The 27,380-nt window shown below is 47.8% G+C and overlaps 2 protein-coding genes across 5 annotated transcripts; one reads left to right on the top strand and one right to left on the bottom strand.

Moving 5' to 3' along the window:
• Positions 1–290: 290 nt before the first annotated feature.
• Positions 291–12,217, top strand: spats2 (spermatogenesis associated serine rich 2). The gene is made up of 13 exons (XM_060049190.1): positions 291–353; positions 1,818–2,052; positions 3,101–3,180; positions 4,691–4,799; positions 6,073–6,122; positions 6,290–6,536; positions 6,795–6,983; positions 7,329–7,464; positions 8,622–8,680; positions 9,598–9,707; positions 9,814–9,916; positions 10,178–10,317; positions 10,585–12,217. Exons 2-13 carry the CDS (start codon positions 2,031–2,033, stop codon positions 10,846–10,848), a joined length of 1,509 nt encoding a protein of 502 aa, XP_059905173.1. The 5' UTR covers positions 291–353; positions 1,818–2,030; the 3' UTR covers positions 10,849–12,217.
• A 1,717-nt stretch (positions 12,218–13,934) lies between these two features.
• pan2 (poly(A) specific ribonuclease subunit PAN2) lies at positions 13,935–25,311 on the bottom strand. Of its 4 annotated transcripts, none has more exons than XM_060048871.1 (26): positions 25,151–25,311; positions 24,378–24,683; positions 23,868–24,037; positions 23,669–23,789; positions 23,477–23,554; positions 21,415–21,685; positions 20,782–21,127; positions 20,436–20,532; positions 20,216–20,335; positions 19,993–20,112; positions 19,758–19,886; positions 19,242–19,441; positions 18,791–18,939; positions 18,443–18,549; positions 17,705–17,803; positions 17,528–17,616; positions 17,285–17,429; positions 16,398–16,535; positions 16,215–16,274; positions 16,015–16,105; positions 15,743–15,900; positions 15,331–15,474; positions 14,996–15,175; positions 14,670–14,763; positions 14,359–14,562; positions 13,935–14,218 (listed from the first exon to the last, which is right to left on the bottom strand). In XM_060048871.1, the coding sequence occupies exons 2-26, from the start codon at positions 24,663–24,665 to the stop codon at positions 14,184–14,186; spliced, it is 3,633 nt and encodes a 1,210-aa protein (XP_059904854.1). In that variant the 5' UTR covers positions 24,666–24,683; positions 25,151–25,311; the 3' UTR covers positions 13,935–14,183. The 4 variants fall into 4 exon arrangements, with proteins under 4 accessions (XP_059904854.1, XP_059905089.1, XP_059904936.1 ...); XM_060049106.1 differs by having other exon boundaries at positions 14,371–14,562; XM_060048953.1 differs by having other exon boundaries at positions 25,191–25,308.
• Between the last annotated feature and the right edge of the window lie 2,069 nt (positions 25,312–27,380).

Genomic DNA, 27,380 nt, shown 5'->3' with positions numbered 1-27,380 from the left:
TTGGTTTTTATAATTTCTAGATATCCACATTTGCTTAGCCAGGGTTTGATTTTTGTTTTATTTATTTTCTAGCTCATTTTATGGTGGGGAACTCCAATCCTGTGGGTGGCAGCAATGTGACTGGTGACATTCTAGGCTCCCTTTAAATTGAAAAGAAGAAAAATAAGAAAAGCTATGAAAGGGGGTGTTCTGCCGAATCTGGCACCGCCTAAGTAGCCTAAAGAAAATATTGCACGCAGCAAACGACTGGAGAGACTGACGAGGCAGAGGCAGAGGCAGAAGCAGAGGCAGAAGCAGAGGCAGAAGCAGAGGCAGAAGCAGAAGCAGAAGCAGAAGCAGAAGGAGAGGCAAAGGTAACTTACCCCGCTCCACAAAGAATAATCTCTGTTACCACAATGGCGTATTCATTTAATTGTTTGAAATGTGATTGCAGTATACAGAATAACACTCAAATTAAAACGCTTTTCTATACATTATAGTTGTCTAGCCTTTGCTATATAAGGCGTTTAACGTTAGCAGACTTGCTAGCGTTGACGAGAATTGGGCATTAAATTAACAAAGCCAGGCGATGTGTTCACTGGCCGTCACTGCGTTTCACCGTCTTAGTTTCTCTCCATTGAACATTGGGTTCAGGATCTAGGGTCTGAGATTACGAGCCATTACACTAATGCATCGCAGTGACGAGATGAGGGACAATAAGCAATTCTTGTAACGTCCAGCAAGCTAACCTAACCAAACCTAACGTGATGGATGCTGGATGCTGGAGGCTGAGTCTCTCAAAGTGTGTGTTAGTAAACCAGATGGATGGATAGATGGTTTAAGTGCTAAGTTCTGTTAGTAAACCAGATGGGTGGATAGATGGTTAAAGTTCTATGTTATGTTAGTTAACCAGGTCGATGGATGGATGGTTAAAGTGCTATGTTGTGTTAATAAACAAGGTGGATGGATGGATGGTAAAAGTGTTATGTTAAGTTTCAACTTTCAACCTTAAAATAAGTGCATTACCTTTTGTGGTTTTTGTGTTACTGTTGCCAAACGTGGTTCCCTTTTCTAATTGAATGACATCTCTTTGTTCATGTATAGTTATATTCGATTTAGTTTGCTTTTTCGTTTTTGGGTTAACAGAATATTATAGGTCAACTCAATTTGGTATTTTATTAACATTTGAGTCCCTGATATTGTCTGCAAGTTGGAGCCAAAGGAGAAAGTGGCTTTAGTTAGGCATAACTTCTTTAACTAGAGTGAAATTGAACCCTCTTTATTAGTTAACCCATATTTCTTGATATTTATTTTGACCCAGTTTCCACATGAATTGCGTCCTAACAATCACAGGAAGAATGTTTGCTCAGCTGGTTAATGCTAGACAGTCATAGTCACTTATCCAATATGCTTGCAACAATCAACATAACTACACCTTGTGCACTTGAAGATTCAACTACCTGCCCTCTTGATAAACATAAGTCATTGCATGATTAGATTATAAAGTTGAAACTGCTGGCTGTGCTCAAAGAGGCTATGACGTGCAGAGGTGTGTTCCAGGACTCGGTATCGATTTAGTGTTGGTTTAGCTGGAAAGTGAAACTTAAAGCAATTCGCTATGAGATTTAGTTAGTATTATTACATGGCAATAAAGTTGTGCAAACCACTGTACATAACCTGAGCTAGCATATTCCTGTGTCATTCTGATCAAGTCTGCATCAGAGAAGAAACGTTCTCAAGAATTCCAATGTATCATTCAGTTATACTTCTACGTGTGTGTGTGTGTGTGTGTGTGTGTGTGTCCGGCCCGATCTGACCCCATCTCTTCCAACCACTAGGTTTCGAACCTCAATTGGCATCTGCACGAAGAGTGGAAAACTTGCGAGGGGAAAATCATCGTTCTCGGAGCCCTCTTCTGAGTGTTTATTTAATCTGGAGTTTGTAAGTCTGCAATCAGGATTCAATCTTTTTTTTTTTTTGGATTTCTTGGGACGTTGGGAGCCAAAACGGACACAAACACTTTTTGGATACCTCCTCTGTGAAACGCCAACATGGCCAAGAAGAGCCAAAAAGGTATGTATGGGCTGTTTGACTTGTTTGATCTACACCCAGGATCTGCGATCTAGGTCATAGTTTTTAAATGGAGCATTTTATGAGAATAAACGTGCAGAGCCTTGTTTTGTATTGACTTTTAGGAGGAAGATGCATATAAGCCAACATTTGGCTTTTGGACTTTTTATTTAAAATCATATTAAGCAGAAGTTACTTGATGTGAGTGTAGTTAGTGGTGAGCGATTCACAGTGACCTCAATCTAGATTCCAGCGTTCTCTGAAGGACCCTTTAAACGTATTCAGCGTTTTATTGTCCTTTCTATGGTCACTGCATCTTCTCCCTATTTTCAGCTTCATAGACTTGCTTTATCAATTGTAAAATCAGAGAAGTAATCTCATCTGGGGGCTCAACGAGAGGAAGAACTACTTTAATTAAACTTTAACACATCCAGGTTGTCACAGATTCCGCATTGTCTTTTTGAATGAATTATTAGTTTTTCTAACTTGTCAGATAGAGTACAGTAAATGTAAGCTAGAAATGAGATACTAAGGAGAATCACAGCACAAGATGGTCATCTTAGGTAAAGGTTGAAGTTCTGAAATGCACAGGCTCAGCCTGAAGGGCCTGGGGGTCTTTTGGAGTTCGATCGTCTCGCAACACTTCCCATGGATAACAGCTAGAATTAGTTAAATGGTTATTGTATGTCAAGTGTTTAATTTGTTGTATAGTAATGCCCATATCATTCACATGAGTAGTCAGCCTTACATTTGTGATGTATTCCCAGGATGCCTAGTCATTTGGTAAGACGTGTATGCTCTGCGTATCTTCCATTAGTAAAGGATTGGCCTCGATTTGAGCCATTTTCGGCCTGCCATTTCTGGGGATGGGTTTGATGCTTTTAACTAGTGTTGTGAGATGTACTGTATGTAGTGTAGGAACCCTCCTGGCAAGGTCAGTAAGCCTACATGCTTGCTCATTTTGTTTTGCAAATGATATACTAAGGAGTGTGTCTGAGTTGGAAAGCCTAACAAAGGCTAGAATGACCCTTGTTGTGTTTTTGTTTTTCAGATACCTCTGGGGTGTTTTTTGACACTCAATCGAACATGGTCATGTCCCAGGGTGGAACATTTGAACGAATGAAGGAAAAGGTGAGACAATGCGTCCTATTATTTTACTTCCTTCATTGAATCCAGTCCACAACCCTGGATTATGGGCACCCCAATCTCAGGCGCTATTGAAAAGGTGCATTGGTTTTGCCGGTGAGATATTCGATGACATGCATTAGTAAAATTCCTAGGTTGCTATTAGGCTGCATTCATACTTGGTCACAGATATTACGCAAAACTTTATTTGGCACAGCCGGGACGGATCGGATGCGAGTCTGGCCCTATTCTAGAGCACCGATCTCCCAGTGGCATGACACTTGAATGGTTTAATGGGCGGGGGAACTACGTCAATGGGTTTTGCATGTTGGGAGAATGAAGAAATGAAAGTGGATTGTAGTGTCATGCGTCTTCTCTCTATCACACAGTTGCGTGGCAAGGTGTGCCATATAAAATCGAACTTGATAGAAAGGTCAAATTGTTGTGGATGACTTTCTTGGCAGGCCAGGGTAATCTGTTGTCAAATATGTTGTAGCATCTTTTTATATAGAGTGTCTTTGGTGGCATTATCAGTGCAGGAGTCACTAGGGCTGACTCCTGTTGATGCATTATTGTTGTTTTGTTGTTGCATATTTGAAATAAATCATTTATTCATTCATTCATCTCTAACATAACTGGGTTAGTCTGCCTATTACACAAATGAACTGTGATTCTATTTAGACGTTTGGATCAAAACATTTGTTTTGGGCGTGGCAAAAGTGTGTGTGTGACACTGTCAACAACCTGGTCTCCTGGTAATTTAATGTTGGAGGACTAGTATTGATAGTATTCTCAAAATGTCCTCAATGTATTTGAGAGTTGCGGTGGCGCTCTTTAGTTAGTGCACGTGTAGCCTGTGATGTCATAGAGGCTCACATTTGTTTTCCCCCCTAGGTATCGGGTAGAAGTGCAGCGCCCAATTCGTTTCAGGTCTAATCCACATGTAAACCAAGTGATTAACGTATTTGATCTATTTTTATTGGGGTTTAGGCAAAATAATATCTGGTTAGTCCACGGTTTCAACTAATACTTACTACTATTACTAAAGATAAACGAGTGGAACGTCGCCTGCACCCAACCAAGGCTCATTGCTTCGTCAATCCATCCTGCGATCAATCCCTTATGTTATCCAACAGGATGTTTTCGATCAGGGTTACAACTCATGTTGCGGTTGAACTGTTATTGATTAATAATCGTGGAGTCATTCATCGTTATCGCACTCGCAGAACCATTTTTTTTAACATTAGATATGGCATCTTGAGGGCTGAAAAGCTCACACCAAAATGTGCCTTTTTATTCATGGCCTGATTTCGTGTCAGCCCGACAGTATCTGAGGCTTTATTAGCACACAAGAATGGAGCCACGTGCATGGTGGCATCTCTCTGTGGAATGATTAACGTGAAGCTCACAAAACGAACATGGCCACATCGTTTACAATGTTTGAGCCCCCCGCTGATGGTTGAGGTAACGTATCTGTCCATTTAAGATGATGCCATGCCCGGTCTTTCCTTTTCAGATCAGTGCCGTCAGGGCAGTGGTCCCAAACAAAAGCAACAATGAAATAGTATTGGTGCTCCAACACTTTGAGAACTGCGTGGACAAGGCTGTGCACGCTTTCTTGGAAGGTATGAATGCGACTGATACTGTGGACAGTTGTTATCGTTGGACAAATGTCTTTGGCCTGTATATTGTTGATGTGGAATGTGCAAACAACTCTTCAATACTGATTTAGGATATGATGTGTGTGAATATGTATATATATTAGGGGTGGGAAAAATAATCGATTCTTCGATGCATCGCGATTCTCTCTAGAACGATTCCGTCTCGATGCAGATAAATTAATAATCTGAATATTTTTTATTTTTTTATTTGTTCACCTGCTGCAACATTCTGTTCACCAGAAAGGGAGAGTTTTAGTAATTCTAACATTATTTAATTTATCTTCAGTGAGTATTGGCCAATCGGATTTGTCTTGGAGATTCAGCCTACGCATAGCATGCACGCAAACTCACAGCCAGACACAAGAACTCCTTCTAATTCAATAGCAGCTTTTTCTTTAATGACATTGAAAAGAAAGATTAGAAAGAAAAGAAAACTGAAACCTATTTTTTACATACTTTCCATATTGTGTTGTAATGCAAGCTGCATTGATTATTGCATTGTTCATAGAAAGTCATATTTGTAACAAAAGCTTTTTCTCTCATAAACTAATGGATAAGTTAATTAATCTGTTGATGTCTTTAATGATCATCACAAAAGTAGGAAGTGATTAGCAAACTCTGAGTAGCAAACACGTATGTATTTTTGAAAATCACGCATGGAAATGAACATACAATTTTTGTTGCATCGATAATCGTTTTAGAATCTAATCGTGTATGTGGCCATTTTGTACAGCATATGGCGTTTTATCAGCAGGGAGCAGTCGGCATCTATGTAGTTTGCATACAGCCTGTATTGTTGTTTCAACAAAAGGCTTAAAGCATCCATGTCATGATGTGACGGCGGGGGCCTTTATGACGAGGCCTATCGCATTCTTTCGAACCAAATTGGCTGCTGAAAGCTCAGACCTCCATTCAAGTCTGACTTGTTATTGGATTCCTGGTGACGCTGAACCTGATTGATGTTGGTTGTGTCATGCATCCTTTAGCAAAAGGAATTGCGGTCCCACAAGCCGACGGGCTGAGCAAGAGGGCATGGGCCCTCACACAGGGTTTCCCTAGTACGTAGGAGACCACACTGTACGGTATTTTTGGCTTGGCCTCAGGTGTAACATGTTTGGGGAAAGTATTCAAAGCCTTTGACTTTGAAAATCCTGCAGAACACCGCGCGGCCCGTCGTACAGACGCCTCCAAGGCCTCAGGGCGTCGTTAACCTTTCCCCGTTTGCGCTTCTCTCAAGGCAACGCTACGGAGATCCTCAAGGAGTGGAACGTCACCGGGAAGAAGAAGGTAAGGGCCGGCCGACTGTACTGTAGCTGTGGTATGAAGGGGCTCCAGTGCAGCTTCATTCAACACTGGGGCTGTCCTTTGTTACCCGCGACCCCCTGTCTGAGGTCCACTGTAGTTCAGACGTCTCAATGGGTGGTCTCTCCGCCTCTTCTCCGCATAACGTGCAGCCCAAGAAGAAAAAGAAGCCCAAGCCCGAGCCCCTAGAGGTCTCCCCCGTGGAGGCAGCCCCGGCGGAGGCCGCCCCGGTGGAGGCGGCGCCGGCGGCAGAGGACAAGGGCACGCTCAACGGTTTCCATGCCAACGGCTCGGTGTTGGATGGCGACTCTCTGGATTCCCTAAGCGAACAGCTGGACACGGCGTCTCTGGACGCAGATGCCGAGCTGGACTCTGAACCCGCCACGTCTGAAACCCCAGGTGAGGGCCGAGCCGCTCGCCTTGACCCTGTCTTACTGAGGTCTGTACGGCTTGGAGCACCTTAACTTATGGACAATGGTCGAATGGAGGGTTGGTAGATGGTAAGCATGAGGCCTAGGGGTTGCCTGGTTGACGCAAACTATGTTTTTTAAATGGGTCTTTGAAGGCGAAATGTGGCGTTTGTTGTTTGCCGGGAGGCTTTAAGTGCGGCGTGTTTACAGCCGGTGGTCCTCCACCCCCCCCCCCCCCCCCCCTCAGGTACAGACGCAGAGGGTCCCCTCAGCTCCCCCAGCCCCGCCTTCCAGCCGGGAGGGAGGAGCCACCCGGCCCCCAAAGGCCAGAGGATCCGCTCCAGGCCCAACTCCCACTCCCAGGCGCCCACGGCCCCCTTACCGCTGACCCCCGACGCTGACGGCCTGCGCGGCCCTTCAGGAACCAAGAAGACGGGTGAGCCCCTCGGCCTACTGTCCCACCCCTTAACCCTCTGTGGGGCGGCGCCCGGCTCCGGAGGTAGAGCGGGTCGGTCTGGTAACCGGAGGGTTGCCAGTTCGATCCCCGACTCCTCCTAGCTCGAGTGTCGAGGTGTCCCCGAGCGAGGCACCTCACCCTGACCGCTCCCGACGAGCCGGCTGTCGCCCCTGCGTGGTTGACCCCGCCCTTCGGTGTGTGATTGCGTGCATGAACGGGTGAATGTCAGGCCGTGCTGTAAAGCGCTCTGAGCGGCCACCGGTTAGAAAAGTGTGCGATTATCAATCCAGCCCGTTCACGGTTTGTGTCTCGCTCCGCCTGCAGCGACCAACGTGGAGCGCTCTGTGAAGGACCTTCAGCGCTGCAGCGCCTCCCTGACCCGCTACAGGATGGTGGTGAAGGAGGAGATGGACACCTCCATCAAAAGGATGAAGCAGACCTTCGCTGAGCTCCAGAGCTGGTAGTTGAATGAGCCTCAAGGCGTTTCTTTTGTTAGTTTCTTTTCACAAGAAACGTTTCTTAAGCAACTGAAGGCTCGGTGCGTGTGTGACGATGAGGTTGCGGGTGCTGTTATATAATTGCTGTGATAATGGCTCCCAATAGATATGACGTGTCTGTAATATAGATACGCGTGTCTGGCAGCATTGGCCAAAGTCTTGGGTTTATTTGTGTTTTCCCTGATTGCCATAGGAACAGATCTCGCTGTGCCTCATTCCCTCAAAGCGTTTGAACTACTTCAGACTTGTATAGCAGCTGATGTACGTCAGCAACATTGCGTAAGAGGCAGGGCCTCTCCTGGTGCATTCTTCAGTGAGTCTGGCCGGTGTCTCTCCTCACCTGGCTGCTCTACAGCCGCTGGGGACCGTGAAGTTACTGAGGACCAATGATCTGTTCATTGATACATTAGTTATCTATCTGTTACAGTGGTTCAGCTCAAGATAGAAGCGTCAAAGTAAATGGAATACAATAAACGCAACTAGCACTATAAACACAAAATACAGCATACACATTGCAATTATAGATAAAATGATAGTATAACCAACAGCATAGTGCATAGCAATAAAATATAGCGCACTTTGAGTTTAATGTGGTGATCTATACCACGGTTACCAACAAAATAAAAGCGGTTACCAAATATTGTTTGGCAATTCACGCTCAAAATTAATGAGATACAACTTGTCTGGGACCTGACTTGAACCTGTCCAACCGTTCCGTCTGCGGTTCACCTGGGTTACGACTGCAGGCGTTAGGGCGAGCACAGGAGCCACCTTGCAGTGGATGTACGTAAGGCCCTGCCGTAGAGCCAGCCACACTGAGCTAAGGCCTTCTAGAGCTGGGGGGGGTTTCCCCATCTGAAGAAATACCACAGATAATCACAAACGCAACAGAATTGTATTTAAGGAGTAATTGTATTTCATATTGTCACAAATGTTTCGTGTGGGTGTGGGTGCCCACAAGTCATAATGCGTAGAAATGAAACCGCACAGCAGAATTAGCTGACGTGGGAGTCTAGAGAATTCATTGCAGTGACTGTGCAAAGTCAAAGTACAAGCTCTTATCTTGGTTAACGAGTCATCTCTTCCCCCGCTGTTGTGGTTTTTGTCTTTCTCTTGCCAGTCTAATGGACAGAGAAGTGACCCTGTTCGGTGAAATGGACAAAGTCAAGGCTGAGGCCAGTAAGTTGTACACGTTCAATCAAACGCATGAGTCCATCCCGGGAGGCCACCTGCTGACCAGGAGTGACTAGACACAATCTGATCACCTGATCAGATCGCTGAAGGGGAAAGGTGGCAAGGAATCCGACCTAAGTGAATTGTGTCTGGGGTCAATTCAATTAGTATAGCCCTTTATCACAATTAGTCTTCAAGGGCTTAACAGGCCGTGTGTGTGTGTGTGTGTGTGTGTGTGTGTGTGTCTTCGTTTGAGCGTGTGCAAGTAGGCCGTCTGGCCACCCCACCCTGCGTGTGAGTGTCCCGGTGTGGGGCTGAGAGCGTGAATAGTGTCGGGTGGCGGGGGACTCAATGCTGCCTTTGTGCGAGGTGCACGCAGCACCGCAGAGGGAACGGCTGAACCCTCCTGTCGTTTCTTCAGCATCACAAAAGCCAGCATTCCTGGGAACTCTGTTAAATGTCTGTGCTACTTGTCCCCTTGATTTATATACGCATGTGTGTGTGAGGCCACGGGGAGATGGCTGACGCCAAGTCATGCATTAATAACAATCTGCATGTGAAATTATTGTATCATCAATGATGCATCTTGTTAAATTCTATTTCTGTCTACATGTTTGGTTCCCCCTTTGACAGTTGGGTTTATTATAGATGGTACCCCTTTGAAACATTGTCTCATTAATGTTTTAACAGTCTTAGGATTAGATATGGATTCCCATGATTGTATTTACGGAAATATTCTAGTGTTGGTTGATCTGGAAGTCTTCTTTGTGCTGATCACCATATTTAAATTAATAATGCTTATATTTATCTATATCTGTAGTTGAGGGTCACATAGAGCATTGGGGAATCAAATCTTCAGTCCAACCTTGCATCTTCAGTAGGACCCAGTTAACGTGTTTTAACACGGTGTTCAACTTTTCCAGTGAGCATTTTGGACGGCCGTCAGAAGAAGGCAGAGGCACTCTGGCGATTGACGGACAAATCGGCATCCATGACTGAAGATCAGCTGACGGAACTACGGGCCGACATCAAGGCAAGCTCCCAGTACCCCCTTTAGTACACCCGCAGCGCGCTGCGCCTTCGTCCCATGGGCGGATCAAGACGGTTAATCCAAAACGATCCTCCTCTGCTTATTCCAGCACTTTGTGAGCGAGCGGAAATACGACGAGGACCTCGGGAAGGCCGTGAAGTTTTCGTTTGAGCTGGAACCCCTGAAGACGAGCATCACAGAGTTCGGTTCAGGTACGGCCGCGGCTCCGACCTCGCTCTCCGTACCGCGGTCCGAGACGGGGTCCTGTCATGGGAACACCCGACCGCTCCGCGGACCACCGCAGGCCTCCTGTCCTCGGCGCCGGGCCACCGTTTAGAACCACGATGTTTTTAGATGTTTTGAATACTTTGTAATGTGGTGTCCTTGTTGCTATGGGCCGCATGGTGATGCGGCCTGCAGTCTGTGACCACTGAGGGGAGGAGGGTTCTGACCACTGTCTCCGTGCCGTGCAGTCTACCACCCCAGGACCGACTACTCAAACCGCTCCCGCTGCAGCTCCACCTCCTCCTCTGCCACCACCCCCGCCGAAACCCCGCCTCCCGGCCACACCCCGCCCGCCGGCAGCGAGTACCGCCCTCCGCCCAACAAACAGGTCGGCGTGGTGCTGTGTGTGTGTGTGTGTGTGTGTGTGTGTGTGTGTGTGTGTGTGTGTGTGTGTGTGTGTGTGTGTGTGTGTGTGTGTGTGTGTGTGTGTGTGTGTGTGTGTGTGTGTGTGTGTGTGTGTGTGTGTGTGTGTGTGTGTGTGTGTGTGTCTTGGCTGTGCGTCAGCAGGTGTGCGTGCGCGTGTCGTTGCCATGTGTCAGTGTGTTGTGTGTGTGTGTGTGTGTTACCGTGAGGCTGATCCCTTCTCTCTGCTCAGTCCTTCCAAGGAAACCGGCGCACCTTCCAGGGCCCGGGCTACAGCACCGGGCAGCGGTACAACGGGGGGCCGTACCCGGCCCGCTCCAGCTACAGATACCAGGGCAGCGGGGGGGGCCAGCAGGGGGACGGCCCCCGCACCGGCGGCCCCGGCGCCGCCTCGCAACAGCCCCGCCCCTCAAGAGGCCCGCCCAACCCCAACCCCAACCCGTCGACGTCCAACCACCAGCGCCCGGAGCGGCCCGCCCGCAACGGGGTGGCCTAGGGGGGGCACTCATACAGCCGCCGCCTCCAGCACATCCACTACCCACCCATCCACCCCCCCAAACTCTCCCCCTGCACCCCCCCCCCCAAACTCCTGTATCAATGAAGAATAGTAAGAATACACGTTTACATTTATTTGTCGTTAGTTTTTTGTTTTAATGGGGTCCGTGTAGCTGTGGTGCCACCGCCTCTCCTTCATCCTCTAGACTTGGAAAAAGTCTAAGTCTCTTTAGTATTTTGTAATTGACTCTCGACATCGCGGCTCCCCTCTGCTTCCTTCTCAGCTCCCCCCCCCCACCGCCCTCCCTGCACACGTGTTCACCGGCGATTCCGAGGAAATCATGAAACTCCTCGATTTTGGCAATCCCTGCAGCCTTAGATTGTACGGCGTCGGTTAGTTAAAAGGTGTTCCAATGTGCTGATTGTGAATTAAGAGGACGTGGGGGTCTTCGTTTATCGTAAATGCAATCAACGCTACAGAAAACAAACCATCAAAGTTGCACATATCACTGCACATCTTGTGCGGTCCAACGTGGCTGCTGCCAGCGTCGCTTGCTTGCGTCTGGTCCATGGTCTGGTCACACCGAGGAACCCGCTAGTTATCCCCCCCCCCCCCCCCCCGGGCCTGAGGCGAGGCTACAGGAATAGGATGGGGCTCTTTTTGTTTTAACTTTAAAAAACATTATTTGATTATTTTATTAGGTGCTGTTGCATTGTGAAAGCTCCCGGGCTAAGGGTCTGCGTCTCGGCCGTCGTGTCCCTGACCGTGTTGAAGTGGTCCAATGGGATGTGCAGCCCTCCTTTTATTTCCCCTTCTATTTATTTAGTTCCATTGCTGGTGATTTGAAATGCGCATAACTGACATGCCTGCCTTTTTTTTTTGTCGCAGCACTTCCAGGCTTTCCATGGCAGAACCCTAGACCAGTACGGTTAGAGTGTGTACTCCTAGCGCTTATACACAGCGTCCATGTAAACATACGTCTGTAGATGTTGACCTGGAATCATACTGACCCTTTGACCACCCAATCATTTTTTTTTCCCCTTATACTGTAATTTGGGTCCATAAGCCTCCTAAATACCTCATTGATGTGCTGTCATTTGTTTCACATGCCCTGGTTGTCTCCTTGCGTGCGCAGGGTTTAAAATGGGGGAGAGGGAGCGATTGAAAGGTGTGCTCTCTCTCTCTCGTGTGAGTGCGTGTGTCGTGTGCGTGTGTCCAAAAGGTTAGCGTGGAGCAAACCATCTGTCTTGTACCAAGCAGTCTTCCTTGAAAAGCAAGAAGAAAACAGAATTCCAGCTGAATCGATTGTAAAGAAAAAAAAAAAAAAAGAAGAAATTTGTTAATGTTCACCTTCCAGTTGATAATATAACGTGGAGGCTATAGTGTACGCCAGATTTGTAATATGGCTGCTCTGCTCTGCTTGCGTAGATCAGATCACGTTATTTGACTGAAGTGTTATAGATCTAAAACATGTAGACGCTGCCCGTATCTGTACCACAGGACAGCTTGTGTTTTACAGTTGATTGTTGAGTGTGTTGCTTTAAGCAGTTAAGAATGTTTTGCCATTCGAGCATAGGAGCAGGCTGGGAGTCATTATATATTCGAGGGAAAGATGCATGTTCATAGGCAACGCCATTTTTCTTACACTCACATGTTCTGCTGAGCGAACCTGTTTCTTTTTATTTTCATTTCAAACTGTAGGAATATTAGGTTATCGCCAAAGAAATGACATCACCATATATCCCGAGTTACTGCCTTTCCAAGGAGCTGTCTTCGGTCTTCACAGAATCCAATTCTTGTCAAGCTTTTCCCTGTGCCGACGCTCTCGAGTAACACCTATTCCCATTCTATCCTTTCCAGAGCTCTACCTTGTGTATTTAGCTGTATACATGTTTACTCGCTTACATGGAACGTTTATTTTTTTTATGTAATCATATTAGAATATTTTATTTTCTGTGTGGAAGTTTTCCTCCATGCAGCCTTCCAGTGTACATGTCATGTCCTTTTTTCACTTTTCTTCTATACTGTCAAACTGAAACTAAAGTGCCTTGTCTTCCTCTCATTTAACACCCCCCCCCCCACCCCCCCCTCCTGTCACTAAGTATGGACCAAAGACATCCTGCCTGTCCCATAACGAGCCCTGACCGTCTCTCTGTCACTCACTGAATGGCACACTTTTCATTTACTATGAATAAAAAAAGGTTTGCAATACATTCATTCTGTGGAGTTTGTCTCTTCTGTGGGGGCCTTTGCTCTCTTGACTGCGATTCGTCAGAACAAGTTGGCGATATATTGCCTTAGTCTGCTGGAGTGGAACCGTTGCATCAAGACTTTAGGCAAGTATCTTGGCACCTAACCAGATGTTAATTTGAGGTTTGCTAACTAGGTCACCCATTTCACCTAACCAAATGTTAATTTGAGGTTTGCTAACTAGGTCACCCATTTCACCTAACCAGATTTTAGTTTGAGGTTTGCAAACAAGATGTTAATTTGAAGTTTGCTAACTAGGTCACCCATTTCCCATAACCAGATGTTAACTTGAGGTTTGCTTACTAGGTCACCCATTTCCTACGGGACTTGGGCAGCCACTAGGTGGAGGCGTGTTTCATAGCACATCACTTTGTCTCTAGACATGAAGGCCTCTAGTGTGCCTGAAATTCTCCTGAATTAATATAAACATTAGATGACTCTCTCCCACAGGGGAAATATAGGGTTATAAACAAAGTCTGGGCTGGACTTACTGTCTGGAGGCTATGATCTATTTTTAATATAATGTGCATAATACCAAATACGACCACTAGATGGAGTCGTTTGTTAAACAAAGAGGCAATTGCCATTAAGGATGTTTGGCTAAACTAGTGCAGGGCCTTTTTAAAACTTGTTTGGTAGCTTCACACCTGACACTGCACGTCCTCACCCATACCACAGCAGAGTGTCAAGTTGAAACACAGACTCCTATAGTTGGATGTGTTGCATAGCTTTGAGTAAGATTATTACTTTAAGGTTGAATTTTAAGTTATTCAACCTTAAATATTAACAAACAAGCTCATCTATTAAATTGAAAAAGCCCTAAATAATGACATCTATTTCAAGGTCATCAAATCAACTTTATTTACATACAAAAAAAACATTGGTATTTTATCCACTTTGCTCACGTTCAATAAAGAATTAGACGCAAAAAAGTCCCAACTGAGGGAACCGAGATGTTCTCATTCCTTGATATGTCAAATAGTTTCACCTGTACGGTACGAGCACCAGAAAAAAAGTGTACAACGTACAGGAGAACGTATTTACATTGGTCTGCTAACCCTCTTGGAGCGGAAGGCGTCAGCTCCTCACAGCGACATCACAGACGGGAACACACCACCGCCTGACGGGGACGACAAAAGACAGGGCTGTCAATCAACGTTGGCGAGCCCGCATTCTGCAGCTCTCATTTGACCCCCTCCCGTTCCTCCAGGACCCCTTCGCCCCGGGCGGGCCTCATCGAGCCTCAATGTCCAGTCGTACTTTTGGGGCTACCGTGACCGTCGCCGGCGTCCGCCTCCGGCACCTTCCAGTCCATCTTGCGGCCCTTCTCGTAGAGCCCCTTCAGCGCCTTCCTCACTTCGTCCGTCCCGCCGCCGCGGCTCAGCTCCAGGTACTTCCTGTAGAGCTGCAGGGCGGTGCGGGCGTCCTCTATGCTGTCGTGGGTCTCCCCCTGGATGTTGAGGTCTGGGGACAGGGGACAGGGAACCTGGGGGTGACTTCCGGCTCCAGGAGACACGGTTAACCGTGAAAGTGGAAGGACAGGCTGGCCGAGGAGCCGCGCGCCGACCTACCCAGGAAGTACCAGGCCAGGAAGCGGAGAGAGATCATCCTCTTGCGGGGCATGTGGAACAGGTACACAGTGTCCACCACCTGGTCCTTCAGAACCTAAGAAGATACATGCAGAGAATGAGACGCGATCGGAGTGACACAAATGCATATTCCTGTTGCAACAAACTTATTAGAAAGTAAGTTATAAACGTGCACATCACCTTTTATAACCATAACTAGTTGTAACCAAGTAGGGCCCCCGCAAGCTATGGAAATATAACGTACATTACCTGAACACAACATGAGCACTGACTACACAGGCTTCAACCCCACATGTACTGCAGCGTACCAGTAGGTTGATGACGCGGAAGTCCTTCTGCAGCCCGTGGCCCACGAAGCGCACGCCGGTGTCGATGAGGAACCGCAGCTTCAGGTACGTGGACTTCAGGGTAGTCAGGTGTTTGGAGGAGATCTTGGCATCCAAATCTCCTGGTTTGATGCCCGAGTACTGGGTCAGGTAGTCCACCACCTTCGACGAGGAAGTGTGAAAGCACAAGTTTTACACATTCAAAATAACTAAACTACTTGGGATTCAAATTCCCTGCAGAAGATTAAAAGATAAATGTAAATCTGTGTCTGTGTTGCATACAGCGGATCTTTTGATCCTTTGGCCTCCTAATGTACCTGCTCCTGGGTGGAGATGTAGTCATCGATGAAGGGCACCCCCTCGTTGGTGCCCTGACCGCGCACACAAGTGATCCTAGCCACAGACATCTGGCTGGGCTTGATGGTGGACTTGGTGCCGTCGCTGCGAAGCTCCGCCTCTTCCTGTTCACATAGGAAGGAGTCAAGACGCCGGACGATAACCACTTAATGCTAATGTGTAAGAACGTCATACGACAAGGTTCAATGTACGTACAGGAGGATTTGGTACATTTTTTGCACTTCATTTAAAAATTAAATAAAGCATCGACGCATTCCCCCAATTTTTGTTCGACCAAAAAATGTGCTTCTCCTGCTATGTGAAAGGTGAGTGGCCCCCGGCCCCTGGTGTAAAAGGTGAGTCTGGAGCCGTGCTCCTCCATGGCAGACCCACCTGGTTGAGCGTGACGAACTCAGCGTCCAGCCCCACCAGGTCCCCGGCCTGGGGCATCTCGCTGACCATGAGGGGGATGAAGGTGGCGTGGCTCTTCCTCTGCTTGCGGGCCAGCGAGGCCTCGGTCAGCAGGACGCTGGCCTCGATGGGGTTCTTAACTAGGCGAGGAGAGAGCAGGGCGCTCATCGTGAGGAACGTCGCCTCAAACCCTCTTCTGGAATATTAAATGATGCCATTCATAGCTTGATCGATAGAAACAGCCGTAGACTTACTGCGGAGGTCGTATTTGGAGTGGTAGTTCCTCTTGGCGTAGTACAAAATGGCCGGCACCTTCCAATTCACATCAAACTGGGCTGCTTCCGTCTGTCAGAAAAACAACAGTTCCTTAAAATCCCCTCAAATAAAACACCACCTCAAACTTTAAACAAAACAAATGGGAACATCCGCTTTCATACGTCACCAGAATACGGACCTTGTCCACGGGCTCGATGAGGAAATCGTTGAACAGGTACCACTGCTGGTGTGTCACCCCCTGCAAGGACAGGACACACAGACTTCAGGTTCCGCCAGACACGCCGTCCCACCTGTGCGGATGCCGGATCGGCCTCCTCTACAAGACGTCCCACTCTGGCCGCGGGGCGTGTGAGTGACTCACCTCTTTCCTCACGTGGTAGGTCTCCCCCACCTTGATGTGAGCCACCAGGTTGCCCCCCGTGCGGGCGTCCAGCAGGTGGGGCACGGTGACCACCAGGTCGAAGAGGCAGGCCCCGTCCTCCTCCTCTGCGGTGCTCAGCTAGGGGGCGACACAGAGGCAGCGCGTTACAGGAGGGAGCCACAGACACCCTTCTTTAGCAAGAGCCTCTCGCGTTTGGAGGATCGGGAAAAGCCTTTATGCCTCGACGGATTTGGGAATGATCAGGAGCATATCTGCCAGTCCATTAAAAGTTGGTTTGAAAACTTGCCTCCAGCTTGTTGACTGGAATATTTTTGCAGAGAAGGACCAATCATTGGAATAGTAATCTATGGGGTTCTACTGGATTGGGTTTGAGTTCATTGTTATATGAAATCATATAGTTATCGTTTCCATTGATTTATAATTTGTATTGTCGTAAATAATGTCAAATGACCTCAGCAAGACCTCGGAACCAAAAAGGGGGTTATCTCTGAGCCGCCGGAAACAAACTAAAACAACACATATGATCATGAGACGCACCAATTGCATTCCTGAACCCGACAGTACCAGCTCAACTCGCCTCGCCTCTGCCGCTCTGTGTGAAGTAAACAGGCTGCTGGCCACTGATTGGCCAGAGAGTGACGCCACTGGACGAGCGCGAGACAGAGGTGGAGACGCTCCTTGTGTATCCCTGTCTGTCTATGCGTCTCGTGGATAAGCATGCGCAGTTTCGCGCATGCGTGCTATGCGACCCATGCGACCCGCCCACGTCGAAGAGGTACTTTTCGGGGGAAAAGCGGCATCAGGGACTACCAACACGTTCCCTGCTGAACCAGCGACTGGTCCCAGCCGTCCCCCCAGCGCCTCACCTCCTCGGCCTCGGGCCAGTTGACGACCTCCAGGCTCTGGGTCTTGCTGATGGTCATCTTCATGGTGAGGGGGATCCACACGTGGCGCAGGTCCTCCGCCCGCGTGTTGAAGGTGATGCCCTCGCTGCCGCGCATGTCCTCCCCGCTGGAAGGGGGGGGTTGGAGAAGAAAAGAGTCCGCTCAGTGTGTGCACGGACAAGGGCCGGTGGATTCAACAGGCGTAGGGCGGAGGAGGGCGTTTACTCGTGGCACCACTCTGTAGGCAGCGGCTCCGGCTCCTTGGGCTTCGGGGGCTCTGCGGCCTCCTTCTGCTTGGCTTTGTTGAAGGCATACTGGGGTCCACAGGAGAGGGGGGGGGGGGACAGCGTTAGTGACCGCCGGAGAGAGGCGCAGCGTTACTCCCACCGTCTCGCCACTCACCTCGGCCTGCACCCTCCAGAACTCGGCCTCCTTGGCGCTGTTCACCTCACAGTTGATGACCAGGACGTCGGGGAGACACCGGATGTTGCGTGTCTGCACCTGTATCAGGAGACAAGCAGAAACCAAAGGAAGTTACGCTTGGGTCATATTTTCAAGACTTAAAGGACCATTCCGGTATTTGGAACATTCTGGTTTGTCTAGGATGAAATAGAGTGGCTGACAGTGAGTTGCACATTTCTGAAAACGAACGTTTAGGGTGGTTTTAAGGACATGTTTGTGAATGCTCGTAGCCAGATAACAGGCCGGGGCGGATCGAAATGAGCCAAACACCCGAGGCAGGACCAAGTCAACATTTCAGTGTCAACCACTCCGTTTCATCCTTGACAAACCAGAAAGGGGGCTCAATGTTAAAAATACCGGAACTGTCCTTAAAAAAAGTTAAAAACAAATGTGTATTTTGTTTCACATCCGAAACACGATCATTTTGCCCTCTTCTACACAGGGAAAGCGAAACCAATTCCATCCACACCCTTCCTCATATTAACCAAATCCTGACAGCCCAAAGACACATTCCATCTGCACTACCCGTTTCACCTTAAGCATTACATCACACGCATTGCGTCGCGTTAAGGAAGTAAGATAATGTGTGAATGCCATATGACGACACCCTCTGTTTGCCACCCCTTTTGTCTGGCCCTTGATTCCTCAGTAGCTGGTTCCCCCGCCGGGGCAACCTACCGTTGGCTGGTACTTCTCACAGTTCTCACACCAGGCCTGCGTGCTCTGCTCCAGACAGATGCTCTTCTTCAGGATCTCCACAAAGTCATGCTCTTTCACCGCTTTTTCTGCCCCGGGACACAAAACAGGAACACAACCTCAGTAATCCGCTGCCCTCTTAGCGCAAGAAAGAGCCCCCAACCCCCCCCCCCCCCACCACCCCTAGGTCTAGAGCCAGACGTAATTCCGTAATTGGTCAACAAGGCTGAAAAGATGATTGCAGTATTCAAATGAAACTTCCTGGGATACAAAGCTCCATCTCCGTTGGGCAGCGGCCCAGACGGGGGGACGGGGACGGGGGGGGCTCACCGTGGGGGTTGTGCTCGGGGTAGTGCATGGTGAAGAGCAGCGTGAGGGAGGTGCGCACCGTCTCCTTGCCACAGCGACACAGGCTGCTGTTCTCCACCTCGCAGCCAAACAGCCGGCCGATCACAGACTCCCCCGACGAGCCTGCAGCACTGAGACACACGCAGGAGACAGGGGGGGGTCAACACCTCCGTTAAAGGGCTCCAGCCTGTGGCTTCGCAGCAGCAGACTCTCCTCTCTGTGACGCGTTCTAGCGCCGTATTCTAGACCCTGAGGTAACGTGGAAGAACCCTAAAAGCAGACGAAGGAACCCCCGATCCTGACCAAGTCGCAGCCAGACATTCGCCCCAGGTACGTGGGAGCGGGTCAGTCAGAGTGAGTGAGGGGGTGGGAGCAGGGGGGGTCAGACGGGGCTGATCCGGGGACAGGGGGGGGGGGGGGGGGCCGTGCCAACCTGCTGCTGGCTCCGCGGTAGGCCTGCGGGCCCTCCTGCTCCTGGGTCTCCTGGTGCAGCTGCGTGAGGATGAAGCGGTTCCAGCTCTGGATGAGGCGGCCCAGCCGGGCCTTGCCCGTCTGCTCGTCCGAGTCGGCCAGGATCAGCCCCAGCGCCGAGGCCTCGGGGATGGTGCGGAAGGCCCGCAGGAAGTTGCTGGCCTGCGTGGGAGAGCGAGGCGGGAGGGAGATTGGCTTCTGGCTTTTAATGCTTTGTGAATGCGCATCCTACACCTGGAGCACTGACGTGAAGATGATTAGGCTTCTGTTGCTTTCTTTTTTTTTTCTCCAAGATTTTTATTTTTGCATTTTTATGCTTTATGATAGAGTGAGATGGACAGGAAGGTTGGGGAGATCTGAGGGAAGGACACGTAGCAAAGGACCCTGGGCGGGAATCGAAGCCGGGTGCCTGCCATCCGGACCGAGCCTCGACGGTACACTCTCTACCCAGCGAGTGTACTGTGGTGTGGGGGTCTACCTGACACGGGTCACCGCGGGACAGGTCCAGCATGTGGAAGAGGAAGCCGAGCTCACAGGCCAGGCAGAACTCCTTCTGGCAGAGGTGGTTCTGCACCAGGCAGCGGATGGGCTCCAGGAAGTACAGCACCTGGCGCGTCCACGGGCAGAGCCGTCAGCAAACACAGCGCTGGCACTACCGGTGAAAACGAATCATCGAGAAGAGGGAACCATGTTTCACAACAGGAAGTCATTACCTGTATCATGCAGTTACAGTATGCATTGGGAATGTGCGGCTCCAGGCCTGCAAACAGGGTTCTGTTGTAGTGCTTGAAGTCAAAGTCCTCCAGTCCGAGTTTAGAGTATTTGATGGTCACCTGTGGGGTATGACCCGGTCAAAAAAAACGGGCGTGTTAGAAACAGAACAGACGATGGAGTCACCTCAAGCACGAGAAAGGGAAAGTCCTTGTTGAGTCTAACCTTTCTGTACTTTTTGGGCACCATGTAAAGGTGTGTTTCTTCCTCTCGGCCGATGGGTGATTCGGGCACCTGATTGTAGTTATCGTAGTCCAGCTCCACTTCTTTAATCTTGTACGGTACCTAGGTAAAACAAAACACCAGGAATACATTGTCATTAGGAACCGAACCCTCGAGCTTTTTGCTCTGCATCAAATACACGAGTGGAGGGTTTGGTACGCGCCTGATTGCGAGGACGGGTGCGTTGATTGGCGGCATAGCCAATGAAACCGACAGTTTTCATCGTTCGTAGGATCTCTGGGTCGACAGCAGGCGATCGCCTGTAGTGGTAAACAAAGAAGAGCTTATGTTAGTTCATACATATGCAGTAGAATAAAGATATAAAAAAAACTGTTGTTCGTGAAAATAAGCTTCATCGTCTGAAAACATCCGAATATAAGATACACTGAATATAAACGTCCACTCTGTATCTTCATGTAGGACACAGAGTCGTATCGTCCGACACAAGGGTTGCCACCAACGGTCCAACTGGAATCACTGCGGGGCCATAGAGATGGCCAGTGCCTAACCTGGGCCTGGGGGTGACCATGGGGGTGGGCCAGTCGGACAGCAGCTGCTCCGCGCTGGTCAGGGGCGTGGGGATGAGGGACAGGGGCAGCAGTTCATGGTTCCAGTCCAGCTGGTGCAACGAGTCCACGAGGCAGGGATGGGCAAACTCTGTCTCGCGGGAGTAGTCGTTGTAGGACACCTCGGGCGCATCCGACCACAGGTGCACGCCCCCCCCAGAGTCCCCGAAGGCCAGGGCCTGCTTGCTGGACGACACGTCGAAGCTCATGAGCAGTTGGCCCCCCGTGTTCACGTGGAAGACGTCTGCCACGTTGGCGAGCCCCGTGGGCTCACAGAACTGACACTGGCCTGGTGGTGGGAGGAGAAGTGGATCAATGGATTTAGCTTTGCTAAACAACATCTGTAACAGACAGAATAGTTAACAGCCTTGCTAAAGGACTGACTAACCAAGAGTCACACACACTCTCCCCCTCTCTCTCTCTCTCTCTCTCTCTCTCTCCCCCCCTCTCTCTCTCTCTCTCTCTCTCCCCCCCTCTCTCTCTCTCTCTCTCTCTCTCTCTCTCTCCCTCTCTCTCTCTCTCTGTCTCTCTCTCTCTGTCTCTCTCCCCCTCTCTCTCTCTCTCTCTCTCTCTCACCTGACTGTGAGATGATGGCCAGCCGGGAGGTGTAGGTGGGGATGAAGCGCAGGAACAGCGGGTCCACGTGGACCTGCAGCGGGGTGACGGCCCGCATCATGCGGAGGTCGTACACCATGAGGAAGCGGTCGCACGCCAGCCCATTCATCCCCCGGCTGGAGAAGCCACAGGCCGCCAGCAGGTTCCCGTGGACGTCGAAGTCGGACAGGCTGCCCGAGAAGGCGTCGAACTCGTGCTCCGTCTTGAAGGTGCGCATGTCTCGCAGGGTCACCTGGGCGGAGGAGGGAGGGTTGATGCAAGGCCGGCGTGTTGACGTCCACGCTCACTGGGGAGAAGGACCTAGTCCACACTCACCCTCCCGGCGTATTGACGTCCACGCTCACTGGGGAGAAGGACCTAGTCCACACTCACCCTCCCGGCGTATTGACGTCCACGCTCACTGGGGGGAAGGACCTAGTCCACACTCACCCTCCCGGCGTATTGACGTCCACGCTCACTGGGGGGAAGAACCTAGGGGGTATTGCATCAACCAAGCTAAAGGCAAAGCCGGGCTTATTTCGCTTAGCCTCGCTACTTTAAGCTAGAGTCGCGTTCCATTAACTGTCAGGCTTACTTGAGCGGTGTTTCAGAGAAGTCCCATCTGTCGGAAACAAGTGTACCATCAGAAGGTTCCGCCAAGCCTAGTCCTCATTGTCATAAATGTACATATATGAAGTACAAACAGCGTATATTTTCACTAAGGGTCTAAGATTAAATTATGCAAAAAAAGTAATTAAATGAATTGCTACCTATCGTTATCGTGGATATTTTCTCAACACATTTTCATCTAAGACTATGTATTCTGTCAAATTTGTGAACTAGCAGTTCAGTGAGTGGTCTAGCATTTGCCCTGAGGTTCGGGCGAAGCGAGTTTGCGTCCTGAGTAGGCCTACGTCCTACAATTTTTGCCGTTGGCTCATTTTTGTAATTTCCTTTATATCAGAGAAATTAGGCCTAACAATTTACTTTTTATATAATAAATATGTCTTACAATATCCCCAGAACCAAAATATAACTTGCAAAAACCCATGGTAAAGTTAATATTAATGTTACTGATAGGGAAATTGAGACACTGCTGCATTGGAAATTGTCAGCCACTTAAATTTCTTTCAGGTGAGTTTCTCGGCAGGTAGCCGAGACAACCTCTGTTGAGATAGATACTATGGTTAGCCAATTAGAAAATTCAAAGAAATGGAAAATAAAAGGCATGCAAAGTTGTTTGACTTCTCCAGTAATCCTTCCTAAATTACTAATTAGGGGGGGATTGACCCCGGACGACCGGCTGCAAGTCTGACACGTTACCTCGAGACTATCTCCCTGAATACAAATCTACGGACAATATTAAATGTAAATATGATACGCTTAATAGCCTACTACTTCTTTATTCAGAAGATCGCCAGGCGGCCTCCCTGTTTTTATTAATGGTTACGGTGTTCCCTTTTTGAGTTATTATATGCTTGTACTTGTCCTCATAGACCTCCACAAGCAGCTTCTGTTCGCCTCTGGAAAAGATCCCACTCAGTCCTTTTCGGACATTTGATCCATGATTTCGACATTCACGGTTCTGGACATAGGACTCATTTATGGTCAATAAATGGTAAATTGGTTTAAATCCTGCTACTCTCTTCCGTTCTTTAAACACCCGGTTTAATATTAATTGTTGCCCCCCCTCTTCCCCCTGGACACCACAGGAGGGGTCGTAACAGTTGGTTACATATCTCGTGAGCGTGCGTAATCCACAATAACGTAAGCCTGGCTTGAACTAGCCTGAGCAAGGCGTGGGTGAATTGGGTTGATGGAACGGCCTTGGCCTCAGGTGGAAGTTGGCGTTAGTTCTAACCGGGCTTAATCAACTAAGCGCCGCCTTCGTTAGCAACTTTGATGGAATACCCCTGTAGTCCACACCCACCTTCCCAGCGTGTTGACGTCCACGCTCACTGGGGAGAAGGACCTAGTCCACACCCACCTTCCCAGCGTGTTGACGTCCACGCTTACCGAGGAGAAGGACCTAGTCCACACCCACCTTCCCGGATGTGTGACCACAGAAGAAAAAGCGACTGGACTGCCGCATGATTGCCACTCCAGGCATCTCCACTGTAACCTGCCAATGAAAGCAAACATGCGAACACACACACACACACACACTAACAATGTTACTTTCAAAGTAAGCCGGGAATCGATGTATCAACAATGTCCACAACGCTGATGGAATCACCTTCTGAGTCTCTTGAACAGTATTCAAGTCAAACTCTACTATATAGTTGTGCAGCCCACCCATGATCAGAGTGTTGGTGTCCGTCATAAGGAGGCTGTGCATATCTGCTCCTTCATCCATCCTGTTGGAAGCAAACAATGTTTAACATCATTTCAAAAGGGGCTATTGCAAAAGAAGTCTGGATTCTTATGTTACTTACGGGTAATCAAACATGACAAAGCCGCCACGGGTACAACATTTGAGATTGGTCTTTGACAGGAAGAGCACACCCGTTTCTAAGCTATGGATCTGGCGGATGTCATCAGCTGAGTGCACTTGGAAAGACGAATATCGGCCCATCGTAGGCCCGAAAAAGGAACTGGCATGACCCTAAAGAAATAAAACAGTTGAGTAAGTGAGCAATACATACATTTATAAATAAAATTGGTAACACTTTAAAATAAGAGTTTGTTAACTAAACATTCATTAACATTAGTTATGCAGTTATAAAGATCATTATAGAGCATTAGCATAGGGGTTTGGGTGAAGGTTAATCTGAACACGATTACTGTAGTTACCATTAACCATTAGTCAATTATAACTTAGTTAACCGTTAGGTAATGCTTAGAACGGAATTAAAGCCAATAATAAATGGTTTATTAATGTACTAACAATTCTATCGGGTTAATATATTCAAATATGTCTCCTAAAAATCAGCTGAGTATCTTACTCTGTGATTTCCCATCCAGAGCAACTCCTCTTGTAGATCAAAATGAGTTGCAGTAACTGGGATGCCAACTTCTGCTGCAACACTGTGCAACTCAGAGAACATGCCCTCTAAAAGATGCACAGACTCGGGCACTTCAACCGCCAGTCCCTCTGAGTCCATCTCCACGCCTTGCATCATATTCTGAGTGATCCGGGGGTCCATCGAAGGCTCCATCCCGGTGTCCAAGGACCCATGGAGGGTGGGCGAGTAGTCGCCCATCCCTTGGTCAAGACCGTCAAAGTTCATCATGAGTGAAGCTTAGTCGGCCTAAAATAAGGAAGAAAGTAAAAACTAGTATTGAAATATGTATTTTTTTGTAGTACTCGTGACAGTAAAAATACAAAGTTAGCTAACAAGTCAAAAAGCGAGATCACACTATTGGGTTCTAGCGCTGTTTAGGAAAAGAGCGCATATTCTGGTAGCGGCTAAAGTAGCGTGGCTAACCCATTAGCTATCCCACAACTCATTTATCATCAATGGTAATCATGTTGCTATAGAAAACCACGCAAGATCATAGTAGCATCCTCCTTATTAGAGCTGATTTCAACCGTTATCGTAGCGAAGGTTCGTTCGGTTACCCTTGCGTTATAGATCCAGTTAGACAGTATAGCGGTGTTGTAGCTATCCTACCAGGGCTACACATATGCTAAGGTAGCTAACAACATGTAGGCATTGAAATATGTTAGTTATATTTCAAAATAATTGCGGTGAATTAAAGGTTTAGCGTCACCTACATAACGATTACGGGTAGTTGTCAAATACTATTTCACATACAAAGTCGACACATGCTGGTTCACAACAATAACAGAAGAATGAAAGTACATCCGCTTCCAGTAGGGGGATGTTCAACAACACTACGGTTCAACCACACTACGGTTCAACGACACTACTGAGTTGCTGAACACTACACAAACGTAAAAGTGTTTGTGTTGGGAGCGTAGTGATTGCGTAGTGTTTACAATCACTACACAAACAGTGATTGTGATGGCTATGAATCATGGAGGCATAATTTAATCAAGAATTGCACAGCCTTGCTGTCCCCATGAATACTACCAATAAAGGTTAATAACATGAATTACATTGCATTAGTTATTGGGAAATAATAATTAGAAGTTGTGTATCCTCAGTGCAGTCGTAGTAGTGAAGTTACTATTCATTTAATAATATACATTGGACCCAATTTGATTGATTTATTGAATCATTTATTTCAACAACGTTTATTTAAAATAAATCCGTTTGAAGTCCACTAGTTGAAGCTCAAATGATTGCAGAGATGTGTTGACATGTTAAAGAGGGTTTCTCATGTACAGTGATGGAGAGCATAACTGTAACAGTCCATTTTTATTTAGAATTTGGCAGGCCATTCCGTGTGATTTATTTGAGACGCACTCGGCTAACTCACTCAGCCGCATCATCCCCGCTGGGTTTTCCCGCCGGCATCAGCCTCTGGCGGAATTCCTTTTTGTGTGTGTGAACTATCTTGTATCTTGTGAAAACGTGTGTTGTTTGTTTATACTCTTCTCAGGGGGATTATTTGTTTTTCTTTCTCTTTTTTTTTAGGCTACCTTTTGAACTCCTTCTTCTGAGAGACCAGCACCCATAAAGGGCCATACAAATTGACGATATCACATTTCACATAGCCTATCACAACTTTTTTATTAAGAAGTGAGCATGCAGTTGTAGGTTGAACGCAGACCCACACATTTTCCGGGACATTTGAGACCGCGATGTAGGCTAGGTGTAGGTTGAAGTGAATGGGGAATAGCCCCAGCATCGACCTTCGGCCTCGGGGGCTATTCCCCACTATTCACGGAGCATGAGGTGAATAATTGTTTTAGTAGGTCTTCGTGCCTACTCCAAAAATAAACAAGGTAACACTTTTTGCTGGGATATATTTGTTTTTATTAGCGGTTTATTCGTTTTTTATTACGAGACGACTGTCATGCGATGAAAATAATATCCCGAGTTTGAGATCTCAAATCATGGGAACTGTCCCAATATCCCGAGATAGCGAACAAATAAAATTGCGCCATCTTAGGAGGTTCACGCGTTGCACTAATTGAATATATCTCGCCAGTAAGAAACAATTTATGTATAGGCCTAAATGGATTTCCCATCACAATGCGGCCAACCGTCCAAGAGTGGTAAAAATAAATTGAACAACAAAATAAATATGAACCCAATCAGGGTCTGCTACTTTATGATTATTTAAGCGTTAACATCCATCTCAAGGGCTGTAGACTTTCCCGAGCGGGGGCGATGATCAGGTGTACGGGTTACGCGTGGGCAGCTCAGGCGCTGCTCACATTTCCCGGGAAATGTAGCCTAGTTGTGTGCGTTAAACACACAACTAGATATTAAATTCTTAATTGTGAACGAAAAAGATGTGATATCGTCCACCTATGCCCCTATATCGGTTGCTCTCGTATAACTTTCTGCTAAAGGGGGAGATTGAAAAAAGTAGCCCAGTAGAATAGCCTATAGATCATTCTCTAAAGGTTTCATAATTGCCTTTAATATCTAATTGATTTTGAAAGATCATCTACTATATTAATGATGGATCAATAACCATAATAATGTGGTTTCATTGTAGAGGCCTATATAATACAATTAAAAAATATATATTAATTTATTAAATTCCCAATGTAACTGCATCATTCAAAAATAAATTACTTGGTTCCGGTGCGATTAAACGTGCAAGCCTACCTGCGTGATTTATAACAATAAATAATAATAATACAAATATTTGAATGAGATGAACTCGCCCAGGAAACTCCGCGTGAGTCACAGCCGCTGCTGCACTAGCCTATATATTCGATTTTAAGTTCAAGAGCCGGTCACAGAAACACAGCAAGAGAACCAAAGCTGGACATCACATACAAGAAAACAGCAGTCGTCATGGAGCCAAACTTCAGATTCATCGTTGCCATCGTGTTCATCTTTGCCAAAGCCTCAGGCGCTCCG

This window comes from Gadus macrocephalus, chromosome 1, assembly GCF_031168955.1.
Source record: "Gadus macrocephalus chromosome 1, ASM3116895v1".
Classification (NCBI taxonomy): domain Eukaryota; kingdom Metazoa; phylum Chordata; class Actinopteri; order Gadiformes; family Gadidae; genus Gadus; species Gadus macrocephalus.
The sequence above is the reverse complement of the archived record's forward strand: the minus strand, read 5'-3'. Positions and strand labels throughout refer to the sequence as shown.

What these genes read in the sequence shown, in the direction of transcription:
- spats2 (XM_060049190.1), top strand. Translation starts at nt 2,031, where the DNA reads ATGGCCAAGAAGAGCCAAAAAG. An exon ending in GGCCAAGAAGAGCCAAAAAG is followed by an intron (nt 2,053 to 3,100) that starts GTATGTATGGGC and finishes TTTGTTTTTCAG; the next exon opens with ATACCTCTGGGGTGTTTTTT. An exon ending in TTCGCTGAGCTCCAGAGCTG is followed by an intron (nt 7,465 to 8,621) that starts GTAGTTGAATGA and finishes TTCTCTTGCCAG; the next exon opens with TCTAATGGACAGAGAAGTGA.
- pan2 (XM_060048871.1), bottom strand. Translation starts at nt 24,665, where the DNA reads ATGATGAACTTTGACGGTCTTGACCAAGGGATGGGCGACTACTCGCCC. An exon ending in TACCGCGGAGCCAGCAGCAG is followed by an intron (nt 18,940 to 19,241) that starts GTTGGCACGGCC and finishes CGTGTGTCTCAG; the next exon opens with TGCTGCAGGCTCGTCGGGGG. An exon ending in CGGTCACGGTAGCCCCAAAA is followed by an intron (nt 14,219 to 14,358) that starts GTACGACTGGAC and finishes CGTCCCCGTCAG; the next exon opens with GCGGTGGTGTGTTCCCGTCT.